At 38.6% G+C, this 25,918-nt stretch overlaps 1 protein-coding gene across 2 annotated transcripts in view; it reads right to left on the bottom strand.

Annotated features, from left to right (window-relative positions):
- Positions 1-1,670: 1,670 nt before the first annotated feature.
- Positions 1,671-25,918, bottom strand: part of OTUD7A (OTU deubiquitinase 7A) — a 164,416-nt gene continuing 140,168 nt past the window's right edge. For both annotated transcript variants that reach the window (XM_075208121.1, XM_075208122.1), the window contains 3 exons: positions 8,232-8,346; positions 7,455-7,539; positions 1,671-3,875 (listed from right to left, as the gene is read on the bottom strand). In XM_075208121.1, the coding sequence (XP_075064222.1) occupies positions 2,448-3,875; positions 7,455-7,539; positions 8,232-8,346 (1,628 nt within the window). In that variant the 3' untranslated portion in view covers positions 1,671-2,447. The remainder of the gene's footprint in view (positions 3,876-7,454; positions 7,540-8,231; positions 8,347-25,918) is intronic.

Genomic DNA, 25,918 nt, shown 5'->3' on the forward strand with positions numbered 1-25,918 from the left:
AGAAGCTCAGCTTGATACATTTACCCCCAGGGGTAAGCTCATTTGCGTGACAGTGCAGTCAGTGCTATGAGGCTGCTGGACTGGCAAAGGCCTTCAGTAGATCTCTCTTGTATTAGTTACATAATGTAAACAGTTGGCAAAGTTACTTTTCGCCAGTATTTCTGGAAAATAAAACTATCACCAAATTATAGAAATAACAAAATAATAAAGATTAAGCTAAATCAATATTATTGGGGTTAAAATGTCTTTGACTAATTACAATCTTTTGATCTTTGTTCTCCGTGATGGACTTCAGTGAGTATCTTCAACACTGACAGACAGACATTTCTACAGTTAATGGGTATAGCACAGAGTGCACACCACTACCTACAACTAGGGGGCAGGAGTTGTCAATCTGACAGTGGTCAGGAAGAAATTATATGAACATTAAACACTAATCTCAGGAAAATGTTAATTAAAATTGGAATATACATACTAACTGACATATAATGTTTTTAATAGATAACAACATTATTATTCAGATAACGCAAGATGTCATTAGTAAGTTTATATTTGTGTTTTACAATGTGTTTGGGCAAAAGTCACTTCCCAAAGTTTGGATATAAAATATAAACTGCAGACAAAGCATAAATTAAACCAAAATTTCTGAAGCACAGAATGATTACTTCATACGATTAGAGACCTTCAGTACCAAAATATCCCAGTACATGCCCTGTCTGACACAAAGGAATGCTGTTTTCATAATGTAAATAGTTAAAGGTTAACTCCACCCAAAATGAAAAAACTAAAATTAGTTTTGGGTATAATTACAGTTATAAATAGAGTTATATTTACTTTGGTGGATCCAGCAATTCAGTGGACTACCCAATGTATGTGTAACGGTCCAATCAGAAAATGATTTTTCTTGCACTAGGAGACCTCAGTCAAACCCTCTCCTATAAACGTCACCTTACCATTTAGATCCACAAAGAGCCAGTAAGTTAAACTTACTGGTACCTGGTATTTTATGTCATGTAGGCCACATACCCACTGGCATCAAAATACATGTGTTTACTAGGGCTTTTAATGCATGCACAGTGCATGTAAACGGAGGCGACACTGGAACCCAGTGTTTCTAATGCCATCATACCCACACACGTTTTTAGTTTGTGATTGAGAAGGTTTTGGTCACGTCACCATATTTTAGATGCTGCCTGCTCCATTTTTCCAACATGTTGAGTAAATGGAGGACACCTCCCCAAATGTAAGGACAAGCGCATGTCAGATGCGTTCACAATTGAGCCACTCTAAGTTCAATGGCGCTTGACTTTACAGTGTTCAAACACCAGTTGGTGAAAGACCTTAGCTACACCCAAAATAACATTTTTAGTTGTGGGTGAAGACTGCATTTAAAGGAGAACATCTGTCTTCTTGTCTGTCCTTTCCCTGGCTATAATATAAGAACAAAATATGTTTATGGTGAACTTGATGAGGCTTGTGCCAGCAACAGTGAACACTATAAACCAATGTGTGAGCTGATACATTACACCAGTATAGCACACAGCGCATCCTTTACTCCCAATTCTACTAAAATACACCACCGTCTTATCAGAGCAGATTCTAGTGGTAAAGTAAACAAACAAATAAATAAATAAAATTCTGGCTTTTAGCAGTCATTTTACAATGTAGACGATTATCTATGTTATTTTTAATCTTTTGCCGAGATGTTTACCTTGTAGAAGACAATTACAAAAATCTTTCTGTAAAATGTACATGAAATGATAGACCCTAAAAAGGTAGTACAAATGTATACATTTCTTATATAAGGAGACAAAACAAGTATGATAGCCATAGTGAATTAAACAAATAGGTGCTTTGGCTGTACAGAACCAAAACTGATATTACAGACATACAAAAAAGTGGACCCGCCACCCATGCACAGCGATCTCGTGGACGGAACGAAGATTCATGAGAATGCGACCTATAAGTTAGAACCAGTGACATAACTGAGGCTTGAGGAACTATGTCTCAGTGATGTCACTAGTTTCTAGTTCATAGGTAGGATTTCTATTGGTTTGGCCGCTTTACAAGTGTGCAGGTGTGGCAGGTCCACTTTAAATGATCCTCCCTACTTACCTGAGTGATAGCAAAACAAAAAGAAATCAGGCACCTTAGTAATTAATGAGCACACATCATACACAGCACTGACTGTGACATGATCAACCTTTTAGCTTAATATATGAATATGACTAGAGACAAAAATCTAACAAAGGCTGTTCATCCCTTTGCATTCTGAGCAGTCTGATAAAAGCTTGACCTGTATAACAGCAAGCAACACTATCATTTCTCCCTTGCTCTCTCCAATTTTGGCTATTTTGTTCCATTGCAATTAAAGTGATTTTAGTACTTAATTTTTGCATTAAAAAAAATGATACTTCTAAGAGGTCTGAACCTTTTTTTCGATCAATTCAGTGCCTGTGCACTTTACTGTCCCGATCACGTCTCTTTAGCTCCTCTTTGTAGCAGTAAGAACAGAAATTATCAGTCTCAGGACGTCCATAGAAGGAGCAGTTCTCTTTCTTACACCTGCTCTGGTGTAGTGAATATATGGGGCAGCCTGTGCTCCTGCCTCTACTGTTTTTGTCATTGTTTAACCATGTCTGAGGAGACTCCTCATCGGCGTATTCCAAGCAGTCTCTAATATCGGCAGAGTTAAACCCATTTGTGTATGTCTGAGATTTATGCTCTGTGGGTTTCTCGTATGTGAGGGATTCCACTGTGTTCACTGTGCGTATGCCTGATAACCGAGCCGGGCTATAGCTCTGCGAAGACAATGAGCGGTTCTGTTGGGGATATGTTGCACAGGTTTTTAAGGAGCCAACCACTGGCTTATAAGGATCATCTTGGAAGCTTGATGACTTGGAGTTGACATCGTGCAAATGAATAACACTTTGTCTTTGAACTGGTGGTGTATGGCTATAATGGGCAGATACTGGCATGGAACCACATTTCTTAGCACCGTTGCTGGGTGAGGGATAAGAAGCAGGGGTCGGACTGGACCGATCCTTTAATTTTAGAACTAGTTGCGTTGTATGGCTTTGAGGCAAGATTGGTGATGCCCTATCCTGAGGAGAAGTTTCCAACTTCTCTTTCACAAATCCTTCTTGATCCAGCTTTCTACAGGATGACCCGTTTAGGAGAGCTTTCTTTTCAGCTTCCTTTCTTTTCTGTTCCTGCTCAGCATTAAACCGTTCCTGGGCACTGGTTAGGTAAAAACCAATCATCTCCTCATGAAATTGATGTCGGTGACTGGTTAAAAGGAGTCCTGCAAAGATGAACTTGCGCTCCCCTTGCATGGCAGCTCTCAAAATATTAAGGCTGAGTTTAACATCTGTGCTATATTTCCATGGGTCCGACTTATTATCTAACAATGATCTGTTTGCTAGCTTATCAATTGGAGATATACTAGCTTTATCTGTGGGTGATGGTGTTGTTTTCTCTGAAGGTGATGTGCTGGCGGACTGTCCAGACTCCTCTTTGCTCCCTTTCCGAGATTTGGACTTCTTCACTTTTTCTGAGGAGTCCCCGTTTTTACCATTGCCTGAATTAGCTCTACTAATTTTACCATGCACTAGGCCTCCAAGACCTCCCATATTCTTTTTAAGCTTGATGCCAAGTGTTTTGCTGAGGCTTCCAAGCTTGTTTGCCACAGAGTCAGTTCTATGCTTTTCTTTATCTTTCCTCTGTTTGTCCTTTTCTTTCTCTTTCCCATTTTTACCATTGTTGACATTGGAATTACTACAGACCGACTCTCGATCTGAATCCACAGAGTCGGCAAGAGACTGTACATCTTCTCCTGCAGAAGCCGTTGGAGATTCTGGTTGGGCCAAAGGAGCCTAAAATGAAAAGGTAAAAAGTATAAGATACAGCTGAACATATATAAAATTCACATAAAAAGCTGTCTAATCCAACTGCTTGTCCCAAGTGCAGGGAGACAGGATTTATTTCCAATCTGACCATGTACATAAATGGTCATACTGGTTAGATTTGGAAGTTCTTCACTCAAGCAGAGCAGCCTAAACACCTAGGTGTCTAATAGTGCGGTTGGCAAATGATCTGACACACAGGTTGACAATGTCATCTAGCAATAGAATTTTTGGTCATGCCTGAAAACGATCTCATTGACTTCAACTGGATTATTTATATGCATCATACTTATTTTGTGGCGCTGTTGTGCCAGTCTGCAGATACTGCTAGCATTATTACTGTATGTGTATACGCCAACAAGACTTCTCCCGTGCTGCTCCCCACTTATGGAATTCCCTACCACGGTCAATCAGACTTTCCAAAAGCCTTCAAATCTTTAGATGCTTTTTGAAAACCCATCTCTTTTTTAGAGGTGACCTTATCTCCGATAACACTATTCACACTAAAGCAAAACTGTCTCAATCTCCACTCTGAGCCACATTTGCTCCTCTTGTTTCAGTTGTGCCCTCTGCCACTTATAATGTAAGCTCTCTAATCAGCAGGGTCCTTCATACCCTTTGTTTTCATTTCTGCATTTATTTTGTCAGCCTTGTATGTCCCTGTTTTATGTATGTATTGTTTTCACTACTGTATGGCGCTGCGGAGCACTGTGGTACCTTAAAAATCTATAATAATAATAATAATAATAATGTGTTGTAAGCAGGTGAGATTTTTCAGGTTATGCAAGAATGGTAACTGGGGGTATACATTTACAGGAATGCTCAAAGATCATTGATAGTCAGGATAGGTTTAATGCATTATCATAAATACACCCATGGTGGGAAGAAAAAGACAAAGACATTTTACCAATTGTATGTACCAAAAGTGTACCAGCCCAAATTTAAAAGAAAACTATTTTATTTATATATGATTGGAAAATAAAAAGTTTAAATTAATAATTACATCCACAATTGAAAATTTAGGTTTGGATGGAATATCCTATGTGAAACCTGGTCCCCAAAGGCTACTTACCTGGGGTTTAGTACTCAGGCTCTTCAGTAGGTCCCCTGGTGTCCTATACCAGCCCAAAGCTGCCCCCCTCACCCCTGATTATAGTGTGTAATTGATGGACAACAAGATGCCAGTCTGAAAAGAGAAAGTATGGCAAGGAGAGTCCAGCAATGTCTTTTTTCAGATAGACAGCTTGCAGGAGGTAGGTGGAGCACCTGCCAGGTAGCCTAAATGCTGGACCGGACTGGACTGATCTGTGGGGATAGGGTTTTACCTTTACCCTTTACTAAAATTAAAACTGCACCATTTACTAATACATAGTGGAGGCAGCTATTTTGTGGGTTAAACCAATGTTCATCATAATGCAGACTATCAATCCGTGTTATGGCCTGATGCTTTTCTGCACTTAGGGGCATATTTAAAAAGGCACGATAGTGCTTTTACCGAGTAATTAAGGTGCCTCCGTGTCCTCCGCAAATTTATTAAGGGTGCATCGCAGCAGATATCATGGATATCTGCTGCTTTGCATTCCTCTTCGTTTTTGGGAGCAGTCACCATTCAACAGTATGGTGACTGCTCCCAGCTGCAATCTAACAAGTTCCGAAAAAACATTTTTTTCGGAAACTTGTCTTGATAATGTACGCCAGCTGAAGCTGGCGTACATTATCAGAAATGAAAAAACCCAATGCTGTCAGCTCTGCTCCGAAGAGCAGAGCTGGACAGTGCATGTGTGGAGGGATCACATGATCCCTCCCTGTCACTCACAGCTCGCAGAATTGCAGACAGACCGGGATCTTTGTGGAACTGCACATGCGCAATGGAAAGAAGAAGAGGAACGAAGATGACGTGAAGGAGATCCTAGAGACAGCGCGTCCCGAAGAGGGGGGTAAGTATGATTTTTTTTTATCACAGAAACAGCAGTTTTTCGGAACTGCTGTTTCTGTGTTCCATTTTTAATAAATTTGAGAAAAAGATCAATCCTTATCCATGCGATAAGGATTGATAACTATTTCTCATTTCTGCCGATGAATGATAAATGTGCCCCCAAGTCCCTACAGGTGCAGTTCTGCATTTTCACCACTAGTGGCCGCTATGTGGATTGTGTGTCCTCACTCAGCTGTTAAGTGTTTTGCTGATCATCAGACCATAAAAAGACTGACCTGTGGCAATCATTCCCTGCTGGTTCATTGTTTGTGTTACAGCTCTGGATAGCTGCATGTGTTTCAGCTCTGGAACCCTGTTTATGTTACAACTCTGGATTTTGCTATTTATAGTTACCTGGACTTTGGACTCTGATTTCACTCTGACTTCACTCTGCATCTCTGGAGCCTGGCAAGTTTAAAAGACTTTTGTTTTGCATATTATTTCTGGACATTTTGTTTCATCCCTTGCCTGGCCCTTCAGCCACTGAGATCCACCCCTGCCTGTATTCACAATAAATATTTAAGTTTACCAGCATCATTGTTTCTGTGCAATTATATTGTGGAAAACACCTGAGAGCCGTGACAATCCGCTAGTAACTAGTCAGGCATTAGTTTGACAATTGGCTCCGCCCACAAAATGGCTGCCTACACTTTTATGGGCGATGACTTTTTAGGAAAACAAGTACATAGCCTTTCTCACTCTTTCAATTGCGGCACCACAAGTTCACAGAGAGAACCTAGGTGTTAACAAGACATTATCAACGTGTAATGCCAAAAGCAGTATTCCTAAGTAAAATAAAACAAACTTTAGTTCATTTTTGAAATTACAATCACTTATATAATTATATTCCAACATGTCATTCTGCCTTCTTATATAACATGCATGTCTGAATTAACAGGTACTGAGAGGAGGTCTAAGCTTGAATTTATCTATTATGGTCTTAATACAATTCCATTGAGGAATTTATGTGACTTCCACTATAGTTCAAATGTTGCAATGCTGCCACCATTGGGCTAAAGCAAAAGTGTAACTTAATGTTTAGGAAAAAGCACCAGAACTTTTGTATAGAACATTTTCATATACTTGTGGAAACTTGTCTTTTATATCGGTGCATTCTAATTAGAATAAAATGGGAAATCAAGATATTATCACAATTTCTAAATATAAATTTCCAGGAACAATTTATTGCTGGGTATGTACCGGTAAATTTTTGCCATATAATTAGATTATCTTGCCTCAGGTGGCAGCCTGCATTTCGGCAGCCGGAGTTTGGGTGGGTGGGGACAACTATTTGATAACATTTTTTTGTGAACGTATACTTCCCCAAAATATATGGCATTTAGGTGTCCAGACATTTGCAGATGGATTTTCCATTTTTACCCTACATCTTGAGCTCTGAATCTTGGGGTGCATTCATAAATAACCTCTCATAGTTTAATGACAGAATTATTATGATATATGCAGTATCTGCAATTAAACCAATGCAGTATTACAGCATGACATTTGCTTAGCAGCCCTTATTCAAGCAGCATAGAAGAAACTGGTATTGTATGGTTTAATCTGCAGGGGTTTACCCGTGTCTCAGAGGGTATCCGTATCCAGGTTACATTCATGTAGCTGTGCAGAAGGTTCAGTTTGGCCTCCAGGGACAGAATCAAACTGTAAAGGGAATAACAAAAGGTACAGCAGGAAACATTACACAAATGTACATAAATTATACAACATTTTAACTTGGAAAGGAAAATATTTATCAAAGTTAAAATTAGTTGGAAATATGTGATCATACACCCGCATATATATTAGTGATCTAATATTTAAACCTCTGCCGACATGCAATTAGTGGTTTAATAAATGTAACAATTTATTATGGCATAAGGTCCAGCTATGCAGCAAAAAAATATATCAATAAAATAAACATACATTACTTTTTATTGCATCAAAAGAAATACTGTGCTATTGTTTTCCTGTATGAAAAAAAGGCCTAATTTCAGGAATGCCCTTCTGTCTTGTCACATAATTGTCCTTTATCCCTCGGGGACAATAATAATTGCGGGACAGCCAGGTGTACTGAATCATGGACTCATTTTCTGGATAAATAAGATTGTAGTTAACCATCTGTGTATGTCCTGGACTCATTTCTCACTATAAGCACTATCTGTGCAGGAGAAGGGGTTTTGTATCTGGCTGATGATAGCCAGGAAAGTAAATTAAGACATCCTGCAATGGTCCCTTGCTATTCATATTGTCCTTGTGCGTGCATCAGGGGGCTATAGACCAACAAAAGTAGAATATTAGAAAGTGATTCTCCAAAGCTTATGGAAAACTAAGGAAATAATTGGCAAAAACATTACCTTGCCAGCTTTATGTTGTCATTATCATCCTTGCCCCACTCCCAGTCCTTCCCAGGATCCACTGCAAAGTGCAAAGGTAAAAGCTTATGTTCGGAGTCTGTCAACGGGATAACCGCTGTGAAAAAAAGAAAACATAAATAAATGCTAATACTTTTAAAGTCCCATAACATCTGCATGTTTAAAAAAAACCAAAACCAATATATATATATATATATATATATATATATATATATATATATATATATATGTATATATGTACTCCTACTTGAAGACAAATCGTAATATTCACTAATACAGATATAAAAGATGTCACCACAACAGAATGTAAGGTATTTGAAACTGTCTGTAGCAGTACACACTCTCTTGTAAAGAACTACTCTTTTTACGCTTTAGTATAGCAAAAACATCAAGCATATGAGAAATTTAAAAGACATTATTCTGCTCTGTTAACTGTAAAGACAAATGAATTATATGTGTTATTTCTAGGGATACAACCTTTTGACAAGAGGCCATAAGCCAAACTTAAACGCATATGTTTGTGCCGGAGTCATTCACTTACCTATTTGAGGTTAAGTCTGCTGACATCTTCCAGCCAATAGTATATTGGCTGGCACATATATTCTCCCCCCTAGTGGATGCTGAGCCTCTTTTTGCTGCACAAATTCCCTCCCTCCCTCTATTTATGGGTGGTGTATTAAAAATTGTTCTCCCTCTCCCAGGTGAGGCACAATTGGCAGGAAAGCTTTTGCAGTCACTGATTAATTCATACAGTACTATCGCTGATTGTCCGCAAGTCAGTGCCCCTTCTAAGCAACTTGACTCTTAGTCCTTTTGTGTGGGGGACCTTTTGACCTGCGGGCACGTCATTGAGAGCCCAGAAGTAGTATAGTCACTATAATACCAAATTTAGCACCGGCCAATTGTAAAGGATTATATCCTGGGACCAGTGGTTAGTGCCTGTGGCCATACACTGTTTGGTTTTGCTATTAGTTGTTAGCCGACTCGCAATTTGCTTTTGCTGCCACCATTTTCTCTTTAATTTAATAAACTATGACCTGTTTAAAAATATTCAAACTATTGTCAGTGTCTTTATTTACTTATGGTTTAGAGTGTTAAGTCTTAAACTGTAAAAGAGGTTTTGTGCAATAGACGTATGCAGATTATACAAACTTTGCAAATTACAATTGCATGATGTCAGAAATACAATTAGTTTGGCTGAATCCTAAGGTTTCAATTGAATCAGAAGCTTACTAAAAACCCTTAGAACTTGGAAAAATCTAAAACCTTCTGAATTTAGCGTCCTTAGATAATATATAGCCTTTTCAAGATTCTGTTTTGAAAATCTGTGCTCTTGTTGCAGTAATCGATTCATGTCACAAGATGGCAGCAGAGGACAGGTCATCCCTAAGAATTTGTTATTTACACCTATAACAAACACATCACTATTGGGATCACTGTGCTGACATCACTTTATAGTTTCTGACTCAAGAGAGAAATGGTAAACTCTCCTTGGCATGTCCCAGGTGCACAGATGAATGCTGTAATCTTCCACTGACAAATTTTACACAGATAATAGAATTGGCTTCAATGCTCAGTAATCTTTTTTAGCAGATTATGAGTGATTATGTATGATTTGCATATACTCCAGAATGTCATGAAGAGTGATCAGATGAATTGCAATTAATTTCAAAGTCCCTCTTTGCCATGACAATGAACTTTATCCCAAAAACAGCATTTCCACTGCATTTCAGCCCTGCCACAAATGAACCAGCTGACATCAGGTCAGTGATTCTCTCGTCAACACAGGTGAGACTGTTGACGAGGACAAGGCTGGAGATCACTCTGTCATGCTGATTGAGTTAGAATAACACACTGAAGGCTTAAAAAGGAGGGTGGTGCTTGAAATCATTGTTCTTCCTTTGTTGACCATGGTTATCTGCAAGGAAACACATGCAGCCATCAATGCTTTGCACAAAACGGGCTTCACAGGCAAGATTATTGCTGCTAGTAAGATTGCACCTAAATCAACCATTTATCGGATCATCACGAATTTCAAGGAGAGAGGTTCAATAGTTGTGAAGAAGGCTTCAGGGCACTCAAGAACGTTCAGCAAGCGCCAGGACCGTCTCCTAAAGTTGATTCAGCTGCAGGATCGGGGCACCACCAGTGCAGAGCTTGCTCAGGAATGGCAGCAGGCAGGTGTGAGTGTATCTGCACGCACAGTGAGGCGAAGACTTTTGGAGTATGGCCTGGTGTCAAGAAGGCCAGCAAAGAAGCCACTTCTCTCCAGGAAAAACATCAGGGACAGTCTGCAAAAGGTACAGGGATTGCACTGCTGAGGACTGGGGTAAAGTAATTTTCTCTGATGAATCCGCTTTCGGATTGTTTGGGGCATCTGGAAAAACTCTTGTCCGGAGAAGGAAAGGTGATCGCTACCATCAGACTTGTGTCATGCCAGCAGTAAAGCATCCTGAGACCATTCATCTGTGGGGTTGCTTCTCAGCCAAAGGAGTGGGCTCACTCACAATTTTGCCTAAGAACACAACCATGAATAAAGAATGGTACTAAAACATCCTCCAAGAACAACTTCTTCCAACCATCCAAGAAACAGTTTGGTGGTGAACAACGCCTTTTCCAGCATGATGGAGCACCTTGCTGTAAGGCAAAAATGATAACTAAGTGGCTCAGGGATCAAAACATCCAAATTTTGGGACCATGGTCAGGAAACTCCCCAGACCTTAATACCATTGCGAACTTGTGGTCAATCCTCAAGTTGCGAGTGGACAAACAAAAACCCACAAATTCTGACAAACTCCAAGCATGATCAGTCAGTATGTGTCCCAGAAGGTCTAAAAACGCGAAGCAGCAATTTTTGTGAAAACCAATAGTTGTGTCATTCTCAAAACTTTTGGCCATGACTGTACAATCAAATGTAGATTATTTAGAAGAACAGAATTCTCCAGACTCAGGTTGCAGGGGCTGTATGTAATTTGTGCATTGATGTTCAGGCAGTGGCCATCTGTATTCCTAAGATAAAAAGCAGAAAACTTAATTCAAGTCTTTGCAAAGAAGGGCTAGATGCCGTTATCCTTCAAACAATGGACTCATCCTTTCAGTCTCTCTCTTGACACACCCAAGAGGTTTCTCAAGGTCAAAGTATCAAGTGGCAACTTCTAATATGGAGAGCAGGGTAAGGCTGGGTACACAGTATACAAAATTTCTCCTGATGCGATATCCTTAACGAACTTACTATTGAAAATTAAAATTCACAATCAGCATGCCAATACGTGTATACACTAAACACATTTTACTTTCAAATCTGTGCTCTTCACCTGTCATAACCATCGGTTGAAATGATTGTGACTTTGCCCACTCCATAGAGATTTATGGACACAGCCTGTCATGAGTGCATACACACTGCAGAATTGGAAAAACAGAATTCAACCGTTGAACGAGATTTTTAGTTCAGTTTAAAAATCAAATTAAACGATACAATGAGCTTTGAAACGATAATCTTTCATTGTTGCAGCTTACATGCTAATGCGATATCGAGCCGAACATTCGTTTATCGTTTGATAGGCCCGATAATCGGCTGAAAACACTGTAGTGTGTACTCAGCCTGATTCCCCCTCCTTTGTACTCTGTCTAGTCGTGGGTTTCCTCCGGGTGCTCCGGTTTCCTCCCACACTCCAAAACCATACCAGTAGGTTAATTGGCTGCTATCAAAATCTTCGCTTATTTTTGCACAAATGAGTGAAGATTCCAGTACCATATTAATTTGAAGTGTGCGCAGGAGCACATCATGCAAGGCTTTTGCTGCACTTTCAGGTTAATTGAATTCCCCTGAGTGTCTGCAGAAACAAAAACATATAAAATATACCTGAGAGCAAAGGACACAAGGCAGGACCCTGCACAGCTCATTCACAGTATGAAGTATGGTTCACATATAGGGAATGATTCATGTTGGAACATGATATAGCTCTGTGCACGCTTAGAAATGGACCTTACACTAATTAATGCAATTCCATGCAATACAAGTCATGGGGTAGGGAATGGGCGGACTAGCATCGGGTGTGTTGAAGGTGTTTTAATGCAGATGCAGCTGATTCAAGTCCTGAGTTTCTCATAAGTACTCTTTGTTTCAGCCATATCAATTGCACCAGCTGCAGGGCAGGTGTAAAAGCCAACTGATAGTGACATGGCACAGCCTTTGTTTTAAAAGATACAAATATGCTTGCCATTAGCTAGCACAGAACATGTATGCAAGTAAGATAGACTATAAAAATGCACTATATGTACAGTACACACAGCAAGTGTCTTCATTTATGTACTGAAGATAAAATAAAATATAAAACATTTTTATTTGAAAATCCATATTTATATTAAGGATTATAAGTTAATAATTCATTATTTTATAATATAACATTCATGAGAAAAGTGCCATTACATTCATTTGGGGGTGGGTTTAGATGTAAACACTCTACAATTACTAAGTAGGCCATTTACTGCAGCAGAAGTGCTAAGAAAGCCGAGTTTAGAAAGTAATTGCTGTAATCGATTTGCAAATAGGTGTAATTCTGAAGACCTGATTTATTCTTAAATTAACAAAAATAAATTGCACTGGAATGTGATAAAGATCAGTAGTTCAGGAGACTAAAAGGTGCGTTAAGATGTTATATCATTTTACGGAAAGTGGTTAAATTAATAATTTAAAAACAAATATTTAAAAAATATAACGTGGATTAACACTGATACTATGGGGTACACTGAAAACATTGGTGAGTGAGGGTATTAGATGGGAGATATATAGAATAGGATGAATATGAAAGGATAAATAGAGTATCTTATTATAATATTTAGAAATATTAAACCATGATTACATGTGCAGCTATTTGAAAGCCAAGTTAGCTAGTCACACACAATAAATGATTATTACATTTCAACCAAATTGTTGGCATGTGTATGGTCCCAAAATTAACTGACTGGCTAAAGCCATCAATCCGTTTCGGTTTTTACCCTGGACCAAAAAATGTTGCAATGCAAAGGGTGCAAATAAATGTGGTTTTTTTTAACATACATGGAAAATACTGACTGATTCTGCAGATAGCACAAACACTGGGCAGCTTTATTTTTACACTGAAATTTAAAGTTAATTAAGGATGCACTCCCACCCACAAATTTTATACCACCCAAGCCAGCAGCACAATGTTGTTTTGCCAAAGTACAAGATTGCACTTTCTAGATGAATCTACTTCTAGCTCTAAATTAAGAACTCTAATTATATTATGGACAACATTAAAACCACTGACAGGTGAAGTGAGTAACAATGATTATTGCATTACAATGGCACCTGTCAAGGGATGGGATATATTAGGCAACAAGTGAACAGTCAGTTCTTGACGTTGATATGTTGGAAGCAGAAACAATGGCCAAGAGTAAGGATCTAAGCTACTTTGACAAGGGCCAAATTGTGATGGTTAGAAGACTGGGTCAGAGCATCTCCAAAACGGCAGGTCTTGTGGGGTGTTTCAGGTATGCAGTGATTCACACCCACCAAAAGTGGTCCAAGGAAGGACAATCGGTGAACTGGCAACAGGGTCAAGGGTGACCAAGGCTCACTGATGCGCCTGGGTAGCAAAGGCTAGCCCGTCTGGTCCAATCCCACAGAACAGTTACCGTATTACAAATTGATGAAAAAGTTAATGCGGACTATGATAGAAAGGTGTCAGAAAACACAGTGCATCACAGCTTTCTGTGTATCAGAGTACACATACTGACCCCTGTCCAGCACCGAAAGCTCCTATAATGGACATTTGAGTGTCAGAACTGGACATTGAAGCAATGGAGGAAGGTAGCATGGTCTGATGAATCATATTTTCTTTTATATCAAATGGACGGCTGGGTGCGTGTGCATCGTTTACCTGGGGAAGCAATGGCACCAGGATGCACTATGTGAAGAAGGGAAGTCAGCTGAGGTACTGTGATGCTCTGGGCAATGTTCAGCTGGGAAACCTTGGGTCCTGGCATTCATGTGGATGTTACGTACCCCCTACCTAAACATTGTTGCAGACCAAGTACACATCTTCATGACAACGGTATTCCCTAATGGCAGTGACCTCTTTCAGCAGTTGCTTGACCATTGGAGCAAACAGCCATGCTGATGATAACAGAATTAAACCAGCACGCTTCTTAAGATATGTGCGACCCGAAGTACAGCCGTAGATACGCAAGTATACAGAGGTATTTTTGAGTCTATGTAAACGATGCAATTTTTACATTCAACTATATCAGGCCCTGTGGGTTTAAGTGTTTGTGCAATAGCTGTTCAATAAAAGTGTCTTATTCAGACAACTGGCCTAGCAAAACAAATATGCTGTCTATTTATGTTAGTTCTTTCTCTAGGATTCTCACAGATACCGGTCAGTTGCAGATACACAATCCTCTTTGCATCAGTGGCAAAAAAAAAATCATAATTCAATCTATTTCAATTTCAGAATCTGCAGCAACAAAAAGTGTTGGGGGCTGATATGTTTTCAAGGAACTCTAATGTACTAAAAATAATAAGTAGGGTCATGGGCCACATGTGGTGTGAAAATTAGTATATCCCTGTAATACAGTGTTTGCAAGAAATAAAGTCTCAGTATGGCTTCCTGTATACTGTTAAATCATGGTTTACCAGCAGGACGTTTTAACAGAGATTAATCATTTAGATCAGGGAAACAGCAACTCAATGTTCGCGATAATAAAAAAAAGCTTGCAATTTACCACTAGAAATGGTGTCCAGAAATTAGTGTGTCTCCTCCCACTCCTGACACACATACAGCCCTATGAGCACTGAGGACTGCTTATTAAACTGGCAAAGTACAGTAATCCATACCAAGCAATTAGCTTTCATCTAGAGCAAGTTAGACAATGAAAGCAAATATCTGATTGGTTGATAGATTACCACTTGCAGGTTGTGACGAAACAAGTTTGATATCACCTTAATAAGCCTGTCCCTCATTTCATACAAAATGTGGAGCATAACAACATTTACTTTTTATAGCCCTGTTAATGTTCCCCAGCTCACCAGAGTGCAAATGCAGTGTCTATTACATGTGGATAAGTGGACACTGCAGCCATGCCTATATAAGTAACGTCTTCATTCCAAGTTACCCATTGTACACGTTTGTTGTTATTGCAGTGATGCTGTTAGGCATTGTTCTCAAATTGAAGACAGGTGGGTTCTGGAAATGGATTGGGTGGAGTCCAATTCCAGGAAACAGGTGCGGGGGCTGTAGCTGCATTCATTCTCCCCCTTCCTTTCTCTACAGGAAGTTCTGATCAGCTGGAAGCTAGTTCTGGCTCAAAAAGCTTTTAAGGGGTTAATAATGGGAGTGTTATTTAATCACCTTGGCCTTGCCCCTTAATTAACCTGAGTATATCTCTACTGTCTAAGGAGGTATTCCACCAGACTCATGGGAGTCATCTCAGCAGAAGACCAAGGGAGGTATTCGGATGAGAAGGGACAGCCCTGTAACAGCCCCTTTTAAGAGACAGTCACTCTCAGAGGATCCCACTATCTTTGGCACCCCTGGTGAACGGAGAAACTAGAGGGTATAGAGGATAGAGTGAGACACAGTAGGGGAGATCCTGGGAATAACTCCAGTATTGAGGTCTAGGCTTCTGCTGGACTAAGTTGGTACATCTACAGCTCAGAAGAACTCCGTTGGTCTTGAATTCTGCAAGTCAGAACATCCAGGTGACTGTAACTTCTTAAGCTAGTGGGGTAAGGCACAGATCATGTGGTGAATCTGCCTGCCATTTATTTACTGTTTGTATATAGTATTCTAGTGTTGCTTTTATTACAATAAATGTACTGTTGTATTTTTCTAACTGCATTTGCCTGAGTGACTATAAGAACCCTAGAAGGTACTCGGTAGGCTTCACTGGAAGAGTAAGACACCTCTGGGTGGCCAGCCAGCGTGAAGTAGATATAATTGGGCCAGAACAGGTGATACCGGTAAAGCCACTGGTACTGTAGAATAGATACTGGATGGTGCAAAGTTCTTACTGAGGTGAGCACTCTTGCTGTATGTAGAATATGGCAGCAAGATGAGCAGCTTGGAAGTGCAAAGTACTTACAGAATGATGAACTATGGGTAATGCAGGATGCTTGGAAGAAGATATGCACTTTAGAATGCAGGATACTTGCAAATGATGATCACTTTGTAAACACAGGGAATCAAGAACAGTGAAGGAACAACTGGAACCTGAACCCAAGAACTATCCTCAGGAGAGAGGTGTGTTGTTCTAGCAATGAACAGATCTCAGCAGCAGGTTTAAATAGGGTGTTCCAAACAACTATTGGCTGCATAGTTCATGTGATAACAGCTGCTGAATCTGGTTGGTCTGGAATGATCACCTGACTGCATCTAAGATGGACACGCCCATGCAGCAAAACAAAAAGTATGGGGTAAATGTATGAAAGTCCGATTTCTGCAAGTCGCTGGAAAAATTGCCTTTACAAGCCATCGCCCCTTTAAATTTTCACTGGAAAGTCGCTGATTTCCGGCGACTTGCAGAAATCGGACTTTCATACATTTACCCCCATGTGTTTGTTTACAAACAGAGATGTGATGGACAGGAATGCTGCAGGCGACCAGGAGGGACCCGGGTAGCAGTGATATGACAGCTAGATGTGATAAGTACGGCTAAGACCCCGATGTGTGACAGATGTCTTCCTACTCCATCTCTAGACTGAAACAGTTTGTTCTGCCAGTAAGGGAGATCCTTGGGTTTTGTGTGTCATTACCTCTCTCATAAGCTATTATGGTTAGGACTTGCTGTTAGGAAGGCCACTATCACTGGGCAAATGAGGTGGCCGACTACAGCACCCATTCGAAGGTGCCTAAAACAATGAAATTGTAAAATATTGCCACTCATTAAATGTTTTTATTTTCCCTACAGCGACCCTGTACTGAATGTCGGCTGCCCCATTAATTTAACTTAAACACACCCCCTTCTCAATTGGCTACTATTGGGTAAGGGGTGTGTAATACTTTCTGCTGGCCCCTCCCCTCCACTGCCGTTTTTTACCTTGCAGTGGAGGAGCAGCATCAAACAGCGTGATGTGTATGATAACATCACCAAAAGACTGACATACTCCTCCTCTTCCGGTCTGCTATACAAGGTAATAATAGGAGGAATAACTCTGAGGCAAGCTGAATTTTCAGGCTAAATGGATGAAGAGAGAGTTGGGGAGGGGACAAAATGGCCATGACACCCTCAGTGTCATGCCCATGCCAATTCAATGTCATGGCCCTCACTATGGCAAGTGGGGAGGAAAGCGTACTAAAGATTTTTTTAGGGTGCCTAGTACCCTAGAACTAGCCCTGGTTGCTGGGATGATATCATTGATCACATATGTAGAAATGGGGGGCTAGTTGTCAGTAATGGAGCTTGCCAATAATGTTGGTATGTTCTCTACATACCCAAATTTATTTAATGTCATGAAACAAAGTGCTATATCAGGAGAAATAAGGTCACTTATGGGTATAATGCACATTGCTAGCTGCTTCTAAGCTAAGCAATCTGGAAATTAAACATGATAAAAGGGTAATCAATTGAGAACCCTGAAGGAATGCATTAAGAATATTCTCTTCAGTGCAATTATGCACAATGGATTTTCCCTTACAAGTTACATCTGTAACACTATCATTACTAGATTGTTCAGATTAGTGGGATCAGTGCTAGGCCAGATGTATTGGTCACTACTGGGCATAAAAGTCTTGGCCACTGCTATAAGTATTGTCTTGTATAATTATTGTTGTATTTATTTGCAGGAGAGTAATCTGAATCTTAGTAAACAAAACAAACCTTATGTGATTGGGAATGCCTAATTCAACTGAACACTCAGTAAAGACAACATATTGCTCTGTATGATTTTTAATATGAGCAAAGTTGTCCCAACATCTCTGGTGAAAAGACGTCAGATAATGACTGCAACTCTTTCATATCCTTACTATTTGCGACACATTTCAAACCTAATTGTTAACAAGAACTACTTCCCTGGAGCACTTCAAACGCCTGTCACCAACAACTTTCAGCACAGGAGAGTTTTTCATCTTTAATCTTTTCCATAGTCAAAAAAAAATAACAAATGCCAGGGCTATGATTACTGTAATCATGGAGGCGCAGCTGTCTTCCTACATTTTCATCTTTTACAATTAGCTAGAGACTAAAAAATAAACTGAAATTATGTATCTTGCAATGGGCAACCTATTTTTCTCATGTCATTTGCAAGTTATAAATTATATCATTAAAGTTAGATGTGAGTAGAACCAGAAAGTGATTTATTATTGGAAAAGAAGACTTTGCTGTCAATAAATTAGAGATTCATGAATGACACACTGAAACATTATTCACTTTAAATGTAATATATGTTTTGTTCAACACTTCTAGCTGAATTAAACATAGGTATTCACATGCCTGAGAGATACTTCCATTAAAAGTTATGTATCTTTAAACAGAAAAATGTGAACGTCTGTAGCTAGCGATCTCCTAATATTCAAAGCAGCTTAAATATCTCACATTTCTTTATGATAAAAAATGTGCCATTTCTTAAACACTAACTTTATGACATAAGTAAACAGATTTATGTCAAAACTGAGCAGGAAAACCAAATATATATATAGTGTATTTGCCCTTTTGTAACATCATGTGTTACATTTGTACAACTGTGCCCATCTTTATGATAAATGCATGAATCGGTCTGTCAAGATGGCGGTGTCTATGAAGGGTGCAAAATTCGGCATCGTCTAGTGGGAGATGCTGGGCTGATTGTGGTGTCTTACCTTAATGTGCACTGGGTGCTAGAGTCTAGAACTGCAGACGTGCCAAATATGAGTGAGAACACATATATAGGGGACATTTCCTGGTTTATAGGTAGCTGCAGATCCTACCCGCAAAAGAGGAGACTTTTACCGGTGCTTCGGAGCTGCTAGTAATTGGGAGTCATACTATACTTCCAATGGGACAGCTTTCCCTCTCGGTGCGTTTGATGCGGATATGTGCATTTAACTGTCCCATTCGCCCCGCAGTTATGGAATTACAAGAGACCCCATCGATCACTGCCCACCATTAGTTTTCTGATGTTGTTGCCATGGGAGACCTTGAGCACGTTCATGCAGGCAGACTCCAGGATTACCACAGGTACTCTTCCTGGCTCTGAGAAATTGATGATTACAGGGACTGTGCCAAAAATATTTGGCTCTAGCCAGTTGATTTTTTTTTTTTTATTTGATTTGAGTTGTTCCTGATTAGATATTACTCTGTCGCCACCTAAATGTAATGGCTTGTATGTCACCTTACTGATATTAAGTTATCAGGGGCACCAAAGGCTCCGTAGTAACGTCTCTCAGATATTTGATCTCACAATACGGCTCAAGCACCCCAAGTCTCTAACCATCACCAACACCAATATATTCACTTCCCCATTTTTCTAATATGATTTGTTATCCACTCGCACATCATCCATTCTCCAGTAATCCTCTTGATAACCCAATATTATATTCACATACTTCATATTTAACACCTCCCTCAGCAAGGTATCCACTGAGAAAACTGGAAATAAATAGTATATAAACAATTAATAACCTGTTGGTCATGTTGGGTAACACAGTCTTTAGAAACAGCAATGCATTTCTCAATCTTGCTGTATCCACACGTAATTCCCTGTATATGTCAAATAGATTAATAAGCATTGTTCTAGGAATAGCCAAATCTTCACTACTTGACAAAGAAGCAGCTTGTGCTGGGGGCAACTTTGTCCTTTTTAGGGGCCAACGACCAAATTTACGTCTACATGCAAATTGTAAATTCAGATATATTTAATGGGGTTTTTTAGTGGAGTTGCTTGACTGATCACTTTGTCTTATGTTGATTAACATATGAAACTTTGCAGAATTACCCAAAAGACAATTAAAGTTGTTCCTGACAACCTATTTCTGTGTCAACCATACTACTTTACTTTTGCTTACTGGGAATATGAAATAATTTGGGGCTCTGAACAGGAACAAAGGCATCTGAGAATCTTTTGAACATTAAAATATGTGATGGCTGATAACTTATTTACAAGTCCTACAAAACCAAGAAGTTTTCATCAAAGCACATCAATTGGCGTTCTCCAAAGATAAAAAATAAGCAGTAAACATTATACAGATTTTCATATAATGACATTCGCCCTTAAAACTTAAAAGAACTTGACTGCTTTCTATGAATTTATTAGCTGCCAAATTTGCTTGCAAATAAATCTAAAACCAAGCATTGCTGCAAGGCACAGGAGTGACAGCAACAAAAACACTTTGACAGAAAAGTATGTAAAATTATTTGTGGAACTGTTTTTTTTTTTAAATTATATTTTTAAAAGAGATTGGAATTCTGGTGGGGATTTAATTTAGAAAAGATTGGAAACTGAAAATTGGTTCAACCCCAAAAAGAAACCACTTATTTCAATATCCATGTAAGCTCTATATTCATACAACTAAATGATAAACTGTGTATTTTAGATCAATTCTACGGTCAAAGTCATGTTACGCAGACAGCAAAAGTGATTTTTTAAAGATATTGCTAAATATCATAGTCAGTAAGGGTCATGTACAGTAGGTGAAGTCATGCAACTAAATTTACACAAATACAACCATTTTTAAAGGTAAGATGCTGATGTCTGCTGGGGTGAAACGTTCACTGGAGGTATTGGCATTATATGGGGAAGAGGCATTTTACAGGTAGACGCACACCCTGTACTCGAATTCTCCAGCTAAATCAGAGGATGCTGAAATCTAACCTCTTCCTTATACATTTATTGGGAAGCAATATGCACTTTCTGGTTGCTCCCTTACGGGAAGTAGTGTCTGTTGGTGCACTTTGACCAGTGCAATAAAACCTTTTAAACATACAAACTCACTCTCATGATTAATTTAAGGTATAAATCAGGCTCAGATGAGCAGTATTTAAGAAAAAACCTGAAAGGATTAAAATAATGAAGGAGTTGGTCCTAAAGTAGAAGCCGGATTGACGCACATTTTCCAAAGACCTAAAAGTTGGTGAGCACCTTCAAGTGAACTTGGCAGACAATCGGTCAGTGTGTTTTAGGTATTTTTTTGCAGTTTGTAAATAACCCTTAGTGACTGGGACTTAGGTAGATATATTTACAGAAATATTGTACTATGTAGAAAACAAGAAAGAGAGTAAGAGAAAAATAGAAGTATATGTTGAGGCAATCCGGGATGCTAGGAATAATTAGAAAATACCAAATTTTATTGGTATGTATTAAAAATGTTATTTCCATACAACTAGCGAAAATAAAAAACAAAAAGTGAAAATAATGTGATATGTGCAATACTGGATTGAAAGGGCTAACTACTAGACAATTGACACTATCTAATTAATATATGCTGATTGATTGGAATGTTGCCAAAACTTATAGAGATGTTGTCTGGATCTATTATGACCAATTTGGAATAGAGATTGTGATCAAAGTTAGTTATTGTTCCAGATTATTAATAAGGGCAGTAGAAATTAAATGACACAAATGAAGGTGTTTATAAAACAATAATAATTGAGACAACAGAGCGTTTGCAGCTGAGACTGCATTTTATTGCACATATCACATTAGTTTTTTTTATTTTCGCTAGTTGTATGGAAATAACATTTTTAATACATACCAATAAAATTTTGTATTTTATAATTATTCCTAGCATCCCGGAGTGCCTCAACATATACTTCTCTTTTTCTTTTACTCTCTTTCTTGGATTGTATTTAGTATTTGGGTGCACCCTCCAATGATACCAAGTATATATAAAATAATTTTGGACATAAACTGCATAGTCAGTAATATAGGGGATGTGTTATATATACAGTCTATTTATTAACTTGGTGCGGTTATTCCCCTAAAGATACTATGTAGAAAACGTCTTCTTGATGGTTTTCTTAATGTATTAAGCAGAGCTGTTCTGACAATCAGGTAAAACAAGATTGTACAGATTACATCCACGTTATTGGATTTAGTTCCAGATTAAATAAGTTTGGCTCTCTCAAAACAAGGTTGTGATTTTTAATTAACTGCTGCAGTGCATCTGGAATAAAACAGTCAGGTTTCAGTTTACACAGTAAAGGTAATTTACAAAACATGCAGGCACGCAGAGTATTTACATTGTGCAAACACACGCAGAGCATTTATACTGTGCAAAAACATGCACCACCAGGGCCGCGGTGATGCCATCCCACCCTCCCACATTTGCCGCCTGACCTCCCCTCTGGGATATCCTGGAGAGAAGGTACCAAAAGTTGTAAAGTTTGAGGAAGACCCCCACTGCCCTCTTGGAGATGCAGCCATCTTGGCCCACAAAGTCATGCGTTTCCCTGTAATGGGTGTATACACTAAAATATAAATGTCATATGCACTGCAGGAGGTACTTTCTTAACTTGTAATGTGTTACAGTGTTTACTATTGTGTGCAAAAGTAATGGTGTCTTTTAGGCCCCGAATCAAAGCTGCAGATAGGTATTTTAAAAGGGGCTAAAATAAGTGCAGGGAGTATCAGGAGTTAGATGCTGCAGTGAAATATCATGACTGAGCAGCAAGTGCAGATAATGGCTGGGGCCCAGCAGAAGGATCCCACCAAATTTATAACCAGTGGGTTTGTTATAAAGTGGATACACCCTTTAAGACATAATGGAATAGAGGTGGACAGACAAGGCAGGCATATGAGAATAATAATAATGGCAGGTGGACTCATGAAGTGAGCGAGTTGGACATGTAGAAATGTAATGGCAGATAGCACTGGGGCACACAAGCAGTAACATGATGGCTGATGGAAATATATTTATCATTATGTATAGAATGTATAACATTTATGTATATCTGACCCTCACTGAGGAATCCACAAATAATGCTATACAGTCCATAAAATCGTTATAAGGTTGATGCATGATAATACTCACAGTTTTATTTAGATCTCTACATGCTTATTGTAGCATGTAAAACAGAAAAAGATCCAGTGCTGGGCTGAATTAATTCCAAACCCAATATGAAATATTTATAGAGTCGCAGCTCTGTAGAAAAGGACCTTGCTGCCTGTCGTAACATAAAGCAAAACTCAAAGCTAAAGAAATAACAGCGCTGACAAAACCCAGGAAGAAAATAACAAATAAATATATATAAAAATGGATGATGGTTTTCATTTGTAAATAAATATATATAAATCAAACGTATATACAATAAAGTGAATGAATATCATAATCTTATTTATATCTGATGATTCACTACGGCAAAATGGTTCTCTTAAAAATAGATTATAATGCTGTATAAATAAACACATACAATCTAAAATAAAAAAATAATAATGAACAGCAAATACTAGAAAACTCAACTGCAAAGAATCAAAAGGTAAACATGCCGATACGCTCGGTAATACACATCAAGCATTAAATGAATAAACATACGTCCTGACTTAGAGGAAAAGATGTATCAGAACATTCTGAAAGTGAGTTTATAGCAAAGTTTCCATACATTTAAGTTCTGCTATTAAGCAGTGTTGATATTCATATTTGATTAAAAAAGTTAGTAAATCCGCATTATCAATTCAGGAAAAAAGAAACGTAGTCTTAGAGAATTAACCAAGTAGATACTGGTATATGCATGTGTGATTCAAATCCAAGGGGTAAATTTTGTAGAATGTACTAAATAAATGAGAACTCACATCTGATTGGTTGCTGTAGGCAACATTTCTACTTTTTCAAACCAGCAGCTTGATAAATTTACCCCTAAGGGGCATATTCAATTAAGTGCAAAGTGCTCCAGACCGGACCGGATGACACTTTGCGTTATTGCAGATATCCCTTCGCCCCCCCATAGTTTGGCGAAGGAAAATCCGCAATGTGGCGGTACTATATTAACAAAAAAAGTACATCCATGCGTACCCGCGATGTTCGGCCTTAGCTGAATATGCCCCTAAGTGTGCATATATTCAAAAACTGGAAATCATCAGGTATAATAGAGATTGAGATAGTCCTTGACGTATTGTATATGCATTTAATTTATATATTTATTTACAAATTAAAATCTTCATCCATTTTTTATATATTTTTCTTTTTTGCAACCGGGTTTTGTCAGCACTGTTATTGTAGCATGTACCATACATAATACCTGTATGGCAAAGTCACAGACAGAATCTGTTCCCCTCAAAGTCACTGAACCTAAACAACGGTAACATTTTGTACGATGTAAGCAGTGCTGTAGACATTCACTTTTCTTCTGCTGATTGTTAAGTTGTGCTTCTCACCATAAATTAATAATTTCTGATTTAATGGTATAAACAAAAAGCCAAGCAAACATACTTTCTTATTACCTACCTTCATTTATATAGTTTTCACATTAAATCATTAACTCCATCAATCTACCACGCAAACATTACAGTCTATTCTGTCAGAAGTCAATTAACCTAACGGTATGTTTCTATGGAATGTCGAAGGGAATAGTGTCCCTATCACTATATCCACAATCATGTTGCAAACATTGTGGCAGTGTTTCATTTGGTAGTTCCACTTGTAAAACTCAATACAGTTGTATGTAGTGCGACAGATTGACTATCACCAAAACTGTGTACAACTTTTATTCTGCAATGTGAGATAGACAAAAGCATTAGGGACTAGTGAAGCCGTCAGTGAGAAGACTGCTGCACAGGAAAAGAGTGCAGACACCGTTAGAACAGTCACATTTCTAGTTCTGTTTATAAAATAAAAGCAATAGTTGGATTGGTTTCTATGGGTTACACCATGTGTTCCCTGTGCAGCTATTTTCATAAATGTCAACTTTTTCTTTAGGGACATGCAGACACCTTGTAATGGATGTCACACAATGCTCTCTGTAGTTATAGGATTATTTATGCTCATCCAACCTTAGGCTGGGTACATAGTACAGGGTATTCAGCCGATTAACGGGCTAATCACCCGATAAATGACTGTTCGGTCAGATATCGCATTAGTGTGTACAGTGCAACGATGAACGATCATCGTTCCAAAGCACATTGTATCGTTTCAATTGATTTTTAAACCAGACTAAAAAATCTTGTTCAACGATGTTGTTCCAATTCTGCAGTGTGTCTGCAGTCACAATCAGGATCTCCATGGGGTTTACAGAGTCATGATCTTTTCAGCAGATGGTTATAACCAGTGAAGAGCACAGATCTGAAGGTAAATCTTGTAAAACTTCTACAGTGTGTAAATATGAATCGGCATGCTGAGCGGGACTTTTTTTTTTTTAATCAGTCGTTGGTAAAATATATAGATAAAACATTGGGAGAAATTTTCTGTAGTATGTACCCAGCCTTATACAGCAACATATCTACCAATCAAGAAATTATATTATTTGTTGTCTACAGTAAAAGTCAGTTATAGAATCATTTCAATTTCAAACTAAAAATATGTACTGAACACAGAGTAACCAAACAGATAAACTCTTTAATTGCAATGATTTCTGGCCACTGACAATTCACCATTTGTTATCATCCACCTATTTACAAAATTTGAAAATGCATCTTTGCACAATTAATTATCAATAAAGTTTAGAAGAAACAATGACAAAGAGCAGTAATTATTAACTAGATAAATGAGCCTGGATCTAGAGGAGACACTGGTTACTGGACA

This window comes from Mixophyes fleayi, chromosome 4 (assembly GCF_038048845.1).
Source record: "Mixophyes fleayi isolate aMixFle1 chromosome 4, aMixFle1.hap1, whole genome shotgun sequence".
NCBI classification, from domain to species: domain Eukaryota; kingdom Metazoa; phylum Chordata; class Amphibia; order Anura; family Limnodynastidae; genus Mixophyes; species Mixophyes fleayi.